Raw genomic sequence first — 15,555 nt, forward strand, 5'->3', positions numbered from 1 at the left:
CTATTCTCCCACAAGCCTTCTGCGCTAAAACGGGCCTTAAACGCAAAAAAAACGTGCCTTGCGCCTGTTTTGGGACGATATCAATATGGCTTTACGCTGCCAAATGCGCTTTAGGCCGAATGGGCGTGGCGCAGTCCCAGAATGGCCCAGAGTGGGCGTGTCGGCCTTAAATCTCGGCGTACTGCTATCTTCCCACCTGGCGTAAATTTAGCGCTTTGCGCTTTTGAAAACCAGGCCTATTCAGAGTGCGCAAGTTGCGCCGAGCGCTCCCCTCTGGCTCTCTCCCTCCCCTCTGGCTCTCTCCTCTGTCACCCTTCTCTGTGTCACTCTCTCCCTCTCTCCTCAGTCTGACAGGCACAATACGACTGTCTCTCTCTGACTCCCTCACTCAGACAGACACAACACACGTCCTATAGGAAATAGCAGTTGTAAGTTCACTGCCTGTGAATGTCCCAGCATGCAATTGGGTACTCCATTTCGCTACTAAATAGCAACCAAATGAGGCGAAATAGATATAAAAGGTTGATCTAAAATAATTGTAATGTTAACACAGCCTGCAATTGTAGAACATTTAAATATTGGACCAAATAAAACATCGAAATTAAAACACCACCCTAAGTGAAACATATATGTCCTCCTGGGCCTATATATATCCCTTGTCGATTTAACGTGATTTAGATAAGTGACAGCGGAACGCGCTTCCTACTGTCATGTGCTATACTGTGATGTCCGCTCCAATAACTTGGCCCTACTTCACATTTAGTTTTACAATAAAAACACATTTATGCAATGACTTTACATAATGTAGGGTATATTTATGTGCATCATCCTTCCTGCAGCAGGCGAGAGAAAATGATATCTTTCTGGACAAACTTTCACCAATCTAATAGGCTATATTTTTCTAGCTGATGCATTTAGAACATTCTTTTCACTTTGATCTTGCTATAGTGTAGCGTATTTACATGCTTGCAGTATTTAAACTGCAGTTAGATTGGTTTGAGAAGCATAATAATATGGAATAATAGCCTATATGGAGACAGACAGACTGGATGAAGGGAGGAGGGGGGGGGGGGGGCAGAGCGGTTGGCTTCTGTCTGGTTTTGCTGGACCAGTGGAATTGGAGCTTAAAAGGCAAGCGTGCGATTCGTTTATTGCACTTATCCAATGAGCATGACGGTGCATAATTTTACGCTTAACACGTTAATTGCCAAGAACGAGTTGAGTCGTCAAACACAATCCAGCTGTTCACTGCCAACGACGAGTTGAGTCGTCAAAAAAATGATTTTTTTTTTTTTGACCGTGGGATGTGCATCTAACCCTTTTACATCTCTTATATAATTATTGGAGCCACCGAACGTTTACAACCCATTCCACCGACCCACTAAGTGGCAACAGTGCTCTCCTGACTAGAGGAAGGCAAGCATTTTTTTAACTTGTCACGCCATTCTCACCCCAGCCATTCTCATGAAAATGGATGGGGGAAAACGCTTTCGTTTTCGCGCTGATTGCTGGCGATGCGGGATTGCAAATTTACATAATAGATTACAGGTGGAACACACTTTGAAACACGCAGCATAAATATGACCAGAATCGCAAAAGCTTCTCTCAACCAAAACTCCAAGAAGCGAGCGAGTCCATGCCGACTTCCTCAAACAGCGGCCGCGCAGCCACAGGCACAGGACAGCAGCAAAGCACTGAGACTGGTGACAAGCTTGTGACGGCCGCTGCAGCCAAGAAGAACGCCCACGGAGGGAGGAGTTGAAGCAACTCTCCCTCTCGCTCTCTCCCTCTCTCTCTCTCTCTCTCTCTCGCTCTCTCTCTCTCCCTCCCTCCCTCTCTCTCTCTCTCTCTCTCTCTCCCTCTCCCCCTCTCACTAGGATTAAACCTAGTGCGTCTCCCTCCCGAGAGGGAGGGAGAGAGAGAGAGAGGGAGGGAGAGCGAGAGGGAGGGAGAGAGAGAGAGAGAGAGAGAGAGAGGGAGGGAGAGCGAGAGGAAGGGAGAGAGAGAGAGAGAGAGAGAGAGCGAGAGGGGGAGGGAGAGAGAGAGAGAGAGAGCCAAAAATGAATGGTTAAAGTGACTGTTATATCGAATTTCACAAAAAGCCGTTTATCTCTGAATATTTTTTCTGACGCTAAAACCATGCTGTATTCAACTGCTAATGCTTACATAACTACTAACTCTACAAACTAACTCTTTTAGACAGAGAAAGTACACATTCTATTAGTACTTTTGAGATATTGTATGTTCACAAACTCCAAGCAGAAAAGAATCCTCGGCTCTTGTAAAATGAGCCACAATCCTCAAAAAACGGCTTGGCAGAAGCTACCTACAGCAAGAAAGAAACGGCTGGCAGTCAATGTGTTAAAAGGCATGGTTGTAATGCTTTAGACTGCGTGTAGTGCCAAGACCAAGATATCAAGTGTGCTGGTCCACGCCCACTGCGCCAGGCGCTCGGCGTAGAAACTAGGCCGATGCAACGATAGGGGCCACTATGTTTTCAGACTGAAACGGACTCATTATGCACGTGACGAACAGGTTCAATTCGACTTTAAGGGTTAATATCATCGAAACGATGGTACATTTCAAAAATCCAAAATTTCAAATTGTAGAGGTTGGTCCATAGCTAGCGATTCTTAACATGCATAGTTCTCTTTTAAATTGACAAAATGGAACATGTGTTCCCCCCGTGGCACAATTCAAACGGGATAAAAAAAGTAACGTATCTCTCCGTTCACCACCATTGATATTTTTTCACATGCTGGTACAGGGAGAAAAGCAGTAAGTGATGTTCACTTTGGCTCTCTATATGTTCTCTGAGGGGGGTCTCACTCTCCTACACTTTGAAAACCCCTGTGCTAAGCTAATGTCAGGTATCGGCTTTTTATTCCTCCTCACAAAAAGCATAAGAAAAGAAGAAAAACGCTACTACAATGAGCAGCGTTTTTTCAAACAGACTAGAAACCCTTCCCCTCTCAACCTGCCGATAAACAGACATGTCTCCCTGTCTGTCTTCCAGGACGGAGATCTCCCAGTACATAGACATCCCCCACAACTTCTCCCTGACGCGCGGCTCGGTGCGCATCGGCCAGCTGATGCACTACGACTACTCCAGCCACAAGTACGTCTTCTCCATCGGTGAGAACTTCCGCTCGCTGCTCCCCGACGCCTCCCCCATCCTCAACAAGCACTACAACGTCTGCGCCGTGGTCGGCAACAGCGGCATCCTCACAGGCTCGCGCTGCGGCCCGCAGATCGAAAAGTTCGACTTTGTGTTCCGATGCAACTTTGCACCAACGGAGATCTTCAAGAAGGATGTCGGGAGGAGGACCAACATGACCACGTTCAACCCCAGCATCCTGGAGAAGTACTACAACAACTTACTGACCGTGCAGGTAGGGTTGCAAAATTCCGGGACTATTCAAAGTTGAAAACTTTCCATGGGATTTAATGGGAATTAACGGGAATTAACTGGAAATTGTGGAGTAATTTATACTAACTGTATTTACCTTGTCATATACAAACAAATATAAACATTTGTTTAGTCATAAGCCAGTCCCTCGATTTCTCAGCAAAAACGACAAAACCGTTTCCTCAACTAGCAAACTTTTTTCCCCCTCGACTTGCAATTTTTGTCAGTTCCCACAATTTTACCACAAAAAAATCACATACAGATTCCCAAATTGCAATTTTTGAGAAAAGCACAAACTGCAACAATAACACACTGCAACAATCACACACATAAACAACTCATGCAGACATGCATTCAATCATTTTTTTTTTTGCATTTTTTTTGTGTGAATATAGACAAGTTTCCTGGGCACTTCCGGTTTGCTTCCGGACTCGGCCGCGATATGTATGTCTCTTCCGGTCTTTGTGAATACAGAGAAGCGTAACGTACTAGCGTAGAAGCCATAGCGACCGCCGAAAAAATGCAAACTTGGGATCATTCTCCGAGTCTCCTGTCTAACGAAAGAGTGTCTATCCCACACCCGTTGACAGTGGACACATGGGAAGATCTTGGGCCCTACTCTCCCACAGGCCTTCGGCGCTAAAACGGGCCTTAAACGCAAAAAAACGTGCCTTGCGCCTGCCTTGGGAAGATATCAACATGGCTTTACGCTGCCAAATGCGCTTTAGGCCGAATGGGCGTGGCGCAGTCCCAGAATGGGCCAGAATAGGCGTGTCGGCCTTAAATGATATCTTCCGACCTGGCATAAATTTAGCGCTTTGCGCTTTTGAAAACCAGGCCTATTCAGTGCGCCGGGGACAGGATAGTGAATGGAGAATAGAATATATAGAAAAAAATAGTTTAGAACACAATAGAATATAAGATTGGAAGATTACAGCATGCAGTGGCAACCCTTCTCAGGCTTTGGGTGAAGCTGCAATGCACAGTTTCATTTATTTAGTTTAGGCTATCATAATCATCCCCATTTATGTGCAGCATCCAGACAGCAGCAGAGTTATAACTGTCAGATCTTTTTCAAATGGGATAGCTGTCTAACTACACATATTTGATGTATAAAAAAAACATTTTGGAACATTTTGATTAGCAATATTAACGTTGTATTAATATAGCTCAACGTTTTAATACCCCCCCCCCCCCCGAAATTAGCTAGGCTTCTAATATTACTAATATTCCTAATTAATATGTATTATTATTTCATTCAGATAATTGACATTATAGGCATGTATATCGTTTAATGTGAGAGAAAGGGAGAGAGAAAGAAAGAGAGAAAGAAACTGGAGAAACTTTTGTGTAGCGCTTCTTCAAACCCCACTCTTCATTACAGCTATTCATTACAGAATTGTCTGTTGTATTTATATTTTCTGTGTGCAAAGCAGAGTAGTTAGAATTATTTCCAAATGTTTCCCCGTCTGTGGCAGCGGAGCTGTCCGAGGTGCCGTGTAGCCTACATTAAGTGCAAGAAAGACTGGACACAAAACGATCTCAAGGGAGGGGGATATTTAATTAGGCTACAATTCTAAATAAAATATGAAAAACAATGACAAAGCAAAAGGGACAAAGCAAAATATTAGGGGCGTCCTCTACGTTCTCCTCTCCCTGCACGGGGCCGTCCTCTCCTCCTCACAGGACGCCGGGCATCACGCAGGAGATGCGGGGAGCGGAGCCGCGCTGGTGCGCTATGAGGCGCTGGTGGTCGTACAACAGTGGAGCTGACTGACAAACAGATTGAGTGCTCATACAATTATTTTATTTACAGCAGTGGAAACCACTGAGTCGGAGGGCGAGGGCGAGGGCTCTCCTCCCATCCACTCCCCCTCCCCTCCACCGGGACCTGGGGTGTGTGGCGCCCGCTCCCGCAACCGGCCTGGGTCCGCTCGAGGCCCGGCCGCTCCCCTCCCAGGCACCCCCTGGCTTTTACATGTGTTATTAATACAAATTTAACGTTACTCTAGATTAGAGACTAGTGAACAGATTACTAAAATATACTGTAGTGGAGGGAAGCCACACATCGTTGTAAAAAAGGCAATGGCTGGGTTTCCCAAAAGCTTCTTAGCGCTAAGAAGCTTCTTTAACCCTTCTTAAGGCCCCCTTACATGAACACGATTAGGTTATTCTACAACAGTGTTTCTCAACCACTGGGTCATGGCCCACTGGTGGGCTCAGAGTGCCATCTAGTGGGCCGCAGAGGACCTCTCACATCGAGATAGTGGACAGCTCCAGTTAAGATGCTTCTTAAGAGCCTTCTTTAGCGATGTGTTAAGAAGGCTGTTAAGAAGGCGTTTGGGAAACACTTCTTTGGAGCCTTCTTAACTCCTTAAGAAGCTTCTTAACTCTTAAGAAGCTTCTTTGTTGGGAAACTCAGCCAATGTGGACTTAACCGGAAGCCGGGGACATATAAGGCTGCTATGGCGCCGCCCTAGGCCAGCGCGCGGAAACTTGTCTATAGAACTGGATAATGGTCCATTTCTAAACAAAATGTTCATATCTATGTATATATATATATATATATATATATATATATATATATATATACTGTTTCGGTGGCAGCCGGATGTCCGCTCCCGGCTTATTACAAACTCTGTCATTGGCTCCGACCATGTCAATCAGAGCGGCTTCCGCTCCCTCCTCCCTGTGTGTCGCTGTAAATAGTGCCCTGCCGCCTCAGTGAAAACAACAACGCTAACTAGCTAGCAAGCTAATGGCAGAAACCTACACGCTAGCTCGTTGCTACATGCTGAAAACGGCAAACTGGATTGTTGGAAACTATTTTCCAAGGGCACTGCCGCCCATCGCAATCCCACTATGGAGACCTGCAGCGCCAGACTCCTCGGAGGGAAGGGAGAGAAGGCTGGCCAGCGAGACTAATTCAGGGCAAACCAAGCTTGATCACCAACTTCCAGGGCGATTTTCTCTGAATGTTGCTTTTAGGAGTACAAACATTCAAATAAGCATATCTCCTTCAACTATTTTCAGATGTGTGACTCATCATTTGAAAGCTTGCAATCTGCACTTTCATAATCTGTAAAAAAAGAAAGAAAAGAGAAAGAAAGAAAAGAAAATGACCGTGGCCTACTTCTTACACAAATCATTCCTGTTAATTCTGATGGAAAGATTCCAACTTTGAATATTGGGAACATGCAAAAACAAAACATTATAAAATTCCTGAGCTTAACTTCCCATGGAAAATTTCCAGCAAGTTTAGGGAAATTTACCAGAAATTTCCTGGCCCTTTGCAACCCTACGTGCAGGACAGGAATAACTTCTTCCTGAGTCTGAAGAAGCTGGACGGTGCCATCTTGTGGATCCCGGCGTTCTTCTTCCACACATCGGCCACCGTGACGCGGACCCTGGTGGACTTCTTCGTGGAGCACCGGGGCCAGCTGAAGGTCCAGCTGGCCTGGCCGGGCAACATCATGCAGTATGTCAACAAGTAAGACATGCACTCATGCATACACTCATGCAGTAGTACATCAAGTAAGGTGAACAGTAGCACATCAAATAAGAAATGTTGGCAACCCTTTACAATAACTGTACATTAACCAATGTTAGTTGATGCTTGATAAGCATCAACATTAACATTAACTGTTAATTAACAGCCATGACCGTAATCTTGCTCTAACCTTAACCTCAGTGACTTCATGCCTCAACCCAACCAACCACAATTGTTTAGTTAACACGAACACCATTAGTAAATGATTACTAGTTAACTGTCAATTAAGGGTTAGTTAAAGGCACTACATGCTATTTTTTTTGCCCACTAGATGTCGCGCTTAAGCAGTAGAATTAGACGTAAACACAGTCTATAAAACACTACAGTATGCACTCGCATCGCTCTCCTATAGCTGTCTGCTGTGTGTGCACTACACAGTCTGACCAGCCTGTGCCGTGGAGACATGCAGATCGAGCCACACAGCCGACCGACCGTACTGCAACCCAAACCAGGAAATGCACAGCTGTTCCCACAGCTGAGATACAATCACACACTTACCTTGTTTCACAGCCACGGCCGCTTCATTTTTCCAATCACATTCACAGCTTGGGAGTGTGAGGATGGTCCGGCGCTTGGACAGGCTAGAAACTTCAAGCCTTGTTTTCACAACACAGAGAGGGGGTGTGGCTTCCTTCACTGCTCACAACAATATAACTGGCCTGTCTCACGAGATATAGCCTATAGTAGTAGATTGCTGGCTTTTTTTTTTTATCAAATTTTCATCCCCCATTAGACAAGTTAAGTCAAGTTTATTTGTATAGCACATTTCATACACAGAGGCAATTCAAAGTGCTTCACATAAAATGGTTGACAGGAAAATAAAAGAATAAAAGAAGAGAATAAAATGGACATTTAAAATCATCACAACAAAACTTTAAAAAAGAGTATAAAAAGTGCATTAAGCAACAGGTGCAGCAGTTGCAAAAAGAGCTAAAAACTCAAAGAGGACTCATTGGGTTTGCATAATAGAATAAATCAATTTATCTATATTTAGTCCCCTGACATACTATATAAGAAGCATGACTACACACACATAAAACTCAGGTCTGGGTACGGTGTCCTCTTTTAAACTCCCCTTACGCGTGCGTCCCTCCTGACGCATCACCTCACCCTCTTGTGAGTATATCCGTATTACGGAACCATCCCCCAGACCTGCAGCTTTTAGCAGTAATTGCAATCATCTATGTTTTAAAACCAATTGTATAATAGTGATTGAGAAACAGCTGTCAGCAGTTAAAAGCGACGGTAAACATAAAAGTCTTTAGTCTATTTTTAAAAGTAAGTAAAGTTGGGGCAGATCTGAGGTCTTCAGGCAATTTGTTCCAGCTAGCAGAAGCATAGTGGGTAAATGCGGCCTTCCCATGATTTGATTTGATCTTAGGGACAGTTAAAAAGCTGGACCCTGCTGACCTAAGAGGTCTAGACGGTTCGTAGCGTGGGAGCAATTCAGCTATGTATTTTGGGCCTAGGCCATTAAGTGATTTATAGACTAATAACAGTATTTTAAAATCTATTCTATGACACACTGGCAACCAGTGTAAGGACTTAAGAACTGGAGTGATATGATCAGCTTTCTTAGTCTTTGTTAGAACTCTAGCAGCAGCATTCTGAATGAGCTGAAGTTGACTAAGTTATTTTTTGGAGAGACCAGAGAAAAGGCTATTGCAGTAGTCTAACCTACTATAGATGAAGGCGTGAATTAGTTTTTCTAGATCCTGTCTGGACATGTAGCCCCTAATTCTTGCTATATTTTTAAGATGATAAAAAGCTGATTTTCTGATTGACTTAATGTGGGAGTTAAAGTTGAGATCGGAGTCAATAATAACACCAAGAATTTTGACTGGATCCTTAGGCTTCAGGGATCGAGACTCAAGGCGTGCAGTGATTTTAAGCCTTTGTTCTTTGGGACCAAAGACGATCACCTCTGTTTTGTCTTTGTTTAGCTGTAGGAAATTCTGGCACATCCAGTTATTTATTTGATCAATGCACTGGCACAATGATTCTATGGGAGCATAGTCAGCTGAGGAAAGAGTTATATACAACTGAGTGTCGCCTGCGTAGTTATGATAGGCTACTTTTTTTGCATAATTAGGCCTAGAGAGAGCATATAAAGGTTGAAGAGAACGGGCCCCATAATGGATCCTTGAGGCACCCCACAAGTCATCCTAGTTAGGTCAGATGTGTAATTGCCAATGGAGACGAAGTACTTCCTGTCTTGAAGATAGGACCTGAACCACTGGAGGACCGTACCCGATAGCCCAACCCAGTTTTCCAGTCTGTCCAATAAAATTGAGTGGTCAACAGTGTCAAATGCAGCGCTAAGATCCAGTAGCACTAGAATCGAATTTTTGCCTAAGTCTGAGTTCATTCTAATGTCATTTATGACTTTAGTAAGCGCGGTGTCAGTGCTGTGATGGGGGCGAAAGCCTGATTGGAGTTTATCTAGGAGATCATTTGAGGTTAGGAATCTATTGAGTTGTAGGTAAACAACCTTTTCAATTATTTAGTGCTAATTTTTTATTTATTTATCCTGGTTGCTGCTCCACCCTCTGTCGATCGCCGCTTCTTTTCACCTGACAGGGGAAGCTTCACCGGGAGGACATACATGTAGTGCGTGGGAGGATCCCGCTATTCCAACGAGTTCCCCTCCCTCCAAACAGGTGCTCCGAACGACCAGAGGAAGCACCACTTCAGCGACCAGGATATTGCATGTTTTTGGTGAGGGGTTCCTATATGAAGGAAACCTCCAGGGGGCACAGGGAGAACATGCAAACTCCACACAGAAAGCCCCTTTTGACGACCCAACCTGGGCGGTGGGCACTCGAGGACATGCGGAAGGGCACGCACTCCTTCAGCGCTCACAGCCCGGACTGGCTAATCGGGAGCGGCGGTGGCCTGGCCTGACAAAAAAAACAAAAAAAAAACACAGTCACTGAACTTAGAAGCAGGCCAGGCCAGTCTGTGTTTCTAGTTGCGTGGAGATCTGCTCTTTATAGACTGCAGCTCTATACACAAAATAGCAGGCTGCAGGCAGGCAGGCAGGAATGAGTTAACCCCAGCATGAGGGTGCACGGCGCGTTTACGAGTCACCAGACATGATGCAATCATGCACCAACGGATTACGGACTACAAGCTAGCTAGGCTACTGTCACGTACTGTGTCACTACTATGCAATCCATTCTTACTTTTGGATCCCAAAAACCTGGGGAAATGGTGAAGAAAACAAAAGGTGAAGCAGGGAGGGGAAGAAAAAGAAAAGCCCTTGCCACAGATGCAGTTAACTGCATCCAAATCAGTGACATGTTTGGCAGAAAGGCAGGTCAGACAAAAACACTAGATAACACACTCACAGATGACATTGACAGAAGATAAAATGAAAACAGCTTGTAATTGTCAATATTTTTTGTTTTCTACATAGATCTGTTTTTTTTAAATTAGTAAGAAAATGTTCATTGAAATAACATGATCTTGTTCATGTAAAATGTACAATTGTTTCTCAATCTCATTGATAGAATATTTTCTAGTGCCAAATTTGACCGGAAATTCAGATTTAAGTAAGCTATGTTGTGTCTTATATTGTAGCCTAAACTACAATATCAGTGGTATTGTCTAGAATAGACAATACCACTGATTTGTTTGTATGTATGTATGTATGTATGTATTTATTTATTTATTTATTTATTTATTTATTTATTTATTATTATTATCATTATTATTATTATTATTATTATTATTATTATTATTATTATTATTATTATTATTAATAATAATATTGTTGTTGTTGTTGTTGTTATTATTTTAATATTATTGTGTAACGTGGCTGTATTGTACTGAGCTGTGTGTGTGTGTGTGTGTGTGTGTGTGTGTGTGTGTGTGTGTGTGTGTGTGTGTGTGTGTGTGTGTGTGTGTGTGGCACAGAGTCGTAACAGTGTGTGTGTGTGTGTGTGTGTGTGTAGGGGGGGGGGGTTAAGCCTGGTGCTTGCCCTTGTACCAGTCGAATAGACTAGCAGTACAGTAATCTTCACCAATCCCATTAAATTGACCTGCTGTGGAAGAATGACGGCGTTTAAGAGGCTCAGGAGGGGTGGAGGTGGAGCACCTTAAGGACACCTGGAGAGTTTGCCCCATAATGCCGCCGTGCAGGACGGCTTCATCAAAGCTGCAGTAGTCACATTGGTTTTCCACTTCATGCAGGTGGGAGGAAGGGGAGGGAGAATGTGCATACTGTATACCGGTAGACACAAAAACACAGGTACACAGTTGTATGCACACACACACACACACACACACACACACACACACACACACACACACACACACACACACACACACACAGCCACAAAGCAAAATGAATGCCATCTGCAAGACCAAGATGTGTAAAATGGTGTTATGGTCATTGATTTATTAGCGTTTTAATTGATACTCAGTCAATGGAATATCTATCTGAGAAAACCATGTTCGGTTGTTTTGTGATCTTACAAATACTGGAAGATTTGTGAATTTGATTGATTTATTGATTACCCAAATAAATAAATAAATAAATAATATGGGAGGAAAGGGACTTTCTTTGGATTGTGGCTCTTCCAAAGCTTTTTCTTCTTTGTCAGTGTGGCTCCTGAGTAGGGCAAGGTTGTGTACCACTGTAAGAGTGTTATTTACTAATTAAAGTAATTCATTTAAAATACAGATTCTGATTGATTGATTGGTTGATTGACAAATTTATTCATTATTGCATGCATATTTGTAATAAGCGATAATAATTTGAAAATGAATATAATAATATAATATACTGTATAACATAATTTTGATTATTTCTACGCACCAGGTTTTGGGAATTAAAGCTGCTCCTTCAAAGTGCCTAAGCATGGGGATCGTGATGGTCACAGTATTAAAGATAGAGTCTAAAAAGTAAAAACACCATCTGGTAAAACCAAGCAGTTCTGAGAGTAGAAATTCTGTATGAGTTCAGTGATCCATACAGACAGATATGAGTGCTATTATCTTTCACTACAATTGGCAATATCTCATTAATTTTGTGTATTTTTGCGAGATTACGTTGGATAGTAAGGATTATGGGTGTATTTCCACAACCCCCTGGATTATTGACTAGATAGATAGATAGATAGATAGATAGATAGATAGATAGATAGATAGATAGATAGATAGATAGATAGATTTTTGTCCAGGTGAACACCCAGGTATTTGTAGCTGTCCACCCTCTCCAACTCCACAAGTCCACAACCATCTCCCTTGTTTTGGACACATTTAGGAGGTGGTTGGTCCCCCCGGACCACGACCCGCTCCAATTTGCATACCGCCCCAATAGGAGCACAGCGGATGCAGTAGCACATGTGCTCCACACCGCCCTCTCGCACCTGGAGGGGAAGGACACCTATGTGAGAATGCTGTTCGTGGACTACAGCTCAGCATTCAACACCATAGTACCCTCCAGGCTGGTAAGCAAGCTCAAGGATCTGGGACTAAACACAGCAATGTGTGACTGGATCCTGGACTTTCTGACAGGATGGGGCGGCTTTAGCTCAGGAGGTAGAGCGGGTCGGCCAATGACGCAAGGGTTGGCGGTTCGATCCCCGCTCCCTCCCAGCTGCTGTCGTTGTGTCCTTGGGCAAGACACTTAACCCTCCTTGCTCCCGATGGTGTGTAGGCACCCTGCGTGGCAGCCTGCCGCCATCGGTGTATGAATGGGTGAATGTAGACTATCTACTGATTGTAAAGCGCTTTGGATAAAAGCGCTATATAAATGCAGGCCATTTACCATTTACCATTTGACAGACCGCCGCCAGGTGGTGAGAGTGGGCAACCTCACCTCCTCCCCACTGACCATCAGCATAGGAGCGCCACAGGGGTGCGTCTCCAGCCCCTTCTGGTACGACCTCTACACCCACGACTGCGTGGCGACTCAAACCTCGAACACCATCGTGAAGTTTGCAGACGACACAGCGGTCGTGGGGCTGATCTCCAGGAGCGACGAGACGGCCTACAGAAAGGAGGTGGAGGCCCTGGAACAATGGTGCCAGGACAACCACCTCTCTCTAAACGTCTCAAAGACCAAGGAAATCATTGTAGACTACAGGAAGGGGGGGGTGGGGGGTGCACACCCCCCAATCACCATCAATGGCACAGTGGTGGAAAAGGTGGACAGCTTCAAGTACCTGGGAGTCAACATCCACCAGGACCTGACATGGGCCAGCCACACCGCCACTGTTGTCAAAAAGGCCCAACAGCGACTACACAGACTCAGACGCCTGAAGAAATTTGGGCTAAGGCCAAAAATCCTTAGGGACTTCTACAGAGGCACCATTGAAAGCCTGCTGACTGGCTGCTTCACAACCTGGTACGGGAACTGTACCACCATGGACCGCAGGGCACTAAGAAGAGTGAGGCGCGGCCCACCACGTAACAGGATGTGAGCTACCAGAACTGCAGGAACTGTACAATCAGCGGTGCCTCAGGAGGTCCCTGAAGATCATCAAGGACACATACCACCCCCACAACAGCCTGTTCTCCCTGCTACCCTCAGGGAGGAGATACAGGGTCCCAAAAGCACGAACAAATCGCCTGAGGGATAGTTTATTCCTGCAGGCCACGAGACTCCTTAACACACACAAATAAACAATCATGTAGTAGCTGCTACCATTACATATGATAATTATGCCTATGTTATTTGCACCTGTGCAAACAGAATGTTTAATTATGTTTTAAGGTGTCTACGCTAGAAAAGAAAAGGAAAAGTTTACTGTTATTGCTTGTTGTTCTCTTGTTTTACTGCATCTATATGCCCTGTTTTTGCACTGTTATACTTTTATTTGCACTATGTTGTAACGGAGCCTACAGCACAAGAATTTCACACGTGATTCTTGTACTATGGAGTGACAATAAAAAATCTTGAATCTTGAATCTTGTTTCCACACCATGCTACGAAGCGGTCCACCAGTTCCCTGTACTCCGCCTCCTCTCCACCTCTGACACACCCCACAACTGCAGAGTCATCTGAAAATCTCTGGAGATGACAGGACACTGAGTTGTATTGGAAATCTGAGGTGTACAGGGTGACTGGCGCTTCACACCAACATGAGCGATGAGCGATGTACTCGCTATCGCCCAGTCAGCCCTGCCCCGCTGCTACAGCGTGGTTGGCTGCCTTACTGTATTTCCGTCTTCAATTGAAATGCCCCTCCTTCCCTCGCTGCCGTCGGTCGCTCACCACCTTGCAAAGCATGCTGGGATACCTGGCGTCAGGACATCGCAAACGACAAGACGAGAGGAGGGGCCAAAACCAAAATAGACCAATTAAAGACGGAAATACAGCCAGGCAGCCAACCAAGCTGCAGCAGCGGGGCAGGGCTTGACAGGGCGAGTGCGAGTACATCGCTCATCGCTCATGTTGGTGTAAAGCGGGTCTGAAGAGGAAAGGTGAGAATACAGTCCCCTGCAGTGCTCCTGTGCTACTGACCACCTGGTCAGACACACATCCCCTTAGACACACAAACTGTGCTCTGTCAATCAGGTAGTACAGGGAACTGGTGGACCGCTTTGTGACTTGGTGTGGAAACAACCACCTCCTCCTAAATGTGTCCAAAACGAGGGAGATGGTTGTGGACTTTGGGAGGACCAGGACTGAGCCGAACCCTATTTCCATCAGGGGTGAGGAGGTGGAGAGGGTGGACAGCTACAAATACCTGGGCGTTCACCTGGACAAAAATCCCTATCAATCTATCTATCTATCTATCTATCTATCTATCTATCTATCTATCTATCTATCTATCTATCTATCTATCTACATAAGCAAAGAAATCTCGTAAAATGCATCTTCAAGTTATTGATTTCTAATTTGCAGTTTGAATCCATAAATTATAATGCTTCGTTTTACTTCTCACCAGCTACTGGAAGACCAAGCAGCTGTCTCCAAAGCGTCTGAGCACGGGGATCCTGATGTACACGCTGGCCTCATCCATGTGTGACCAGATCCACCTGTACGGCTTCTGGCCCTTCGGCTGGGACCCCAACACGGGCAAGGAGCTGCCTTACCACTACTACGACAAGAAGGGCACCAAGTTCACCACCAAGTGGCAGGAATCCCACCAGCTGCCTGCCGAGTTCAAACTCCTCTATAAGATGCACAGTGAGGGCCTGCTAAAGCTCACCCTGTCGCACTGCGCCTAGGGCCAAGACCACTGCAAGCACAGGGCTTCTTCAAGATTTTGTACCCCAGACCATTTGCACCGCCATTAGGAACGCTGAAGTAGCCTAAGTCGGCTGGTGGTTAGCATGCTAACCGCTACTAGTAGCTTCACAGCAAAGCAAGTGAGAGTTCACAGGGGATTGATACTACTTTGGCTAACAATTAGGTAGCTAACGTTAGCTCGCAAAAAAAAGAAGCAAGTTAACGTTAGTGATGAAATTAACGCCTCGGGGCATTTTTAGAATTCCAACCAATCAATGTACACTTACGTCTAGTCCAGCGGGTCTCATTTCTTTTTGCTTCAGTACCCCCTTTGTACCCCCTTTCCCTGATTTCTGAAGTACCCCCTTTACCAGACTGCAACATTTTGCTTAGAAAACTGCAAGAGAAAAC

General features: G+C 44.8%; 1 protein-coding gene across 1 annotated transcript in view; it reads left to right on the forward strand.

Moving 5' to 3' along the window:
* The window catches only part of st8sia3 (ST8 alpha-N-acetyl-neuraminide alpha-2,8-sialyltransferase 3), a gene marked incomplete at both ends in the record, with an annotated part of 52,120 nt that extends 36,977 nt beyond the window's left edge, over positions 1-15,143 (forward strand). The window contains 3 exons of the mRNA XM_083641017.1: positions 3,017-3,392; positions 6,718-6,899; positions 14,861-15,143. Of these exons, the coding sequence (XP_083497143.1) occupies positions 3,017-3,392; positions 6,718-6,899; positions 14,861-15,143 (841 nt within the window). The remainder of the gene's footprint in view (positions 1-3,016; positions 3,393-6,717; positions 6,900-14,860) is intronic.
* Between the last annotated feature and the right edge of the window lie 412 nt (positions 15,144-15,555).

The sequence above is a fragment of the Poromitra crassiceps genome, assembly GCF_964638095.1.
Source record: "Poromitra crassiceps genome assembly, chromosome: 8".
In the NCBI taxonomy this organism is placed as follows: Eukaryota; Metazoa; Chordata; class Actinopteri; order Beryciformes; family Melamphaidae; genus Poromitra; species Poromitra crassiceps.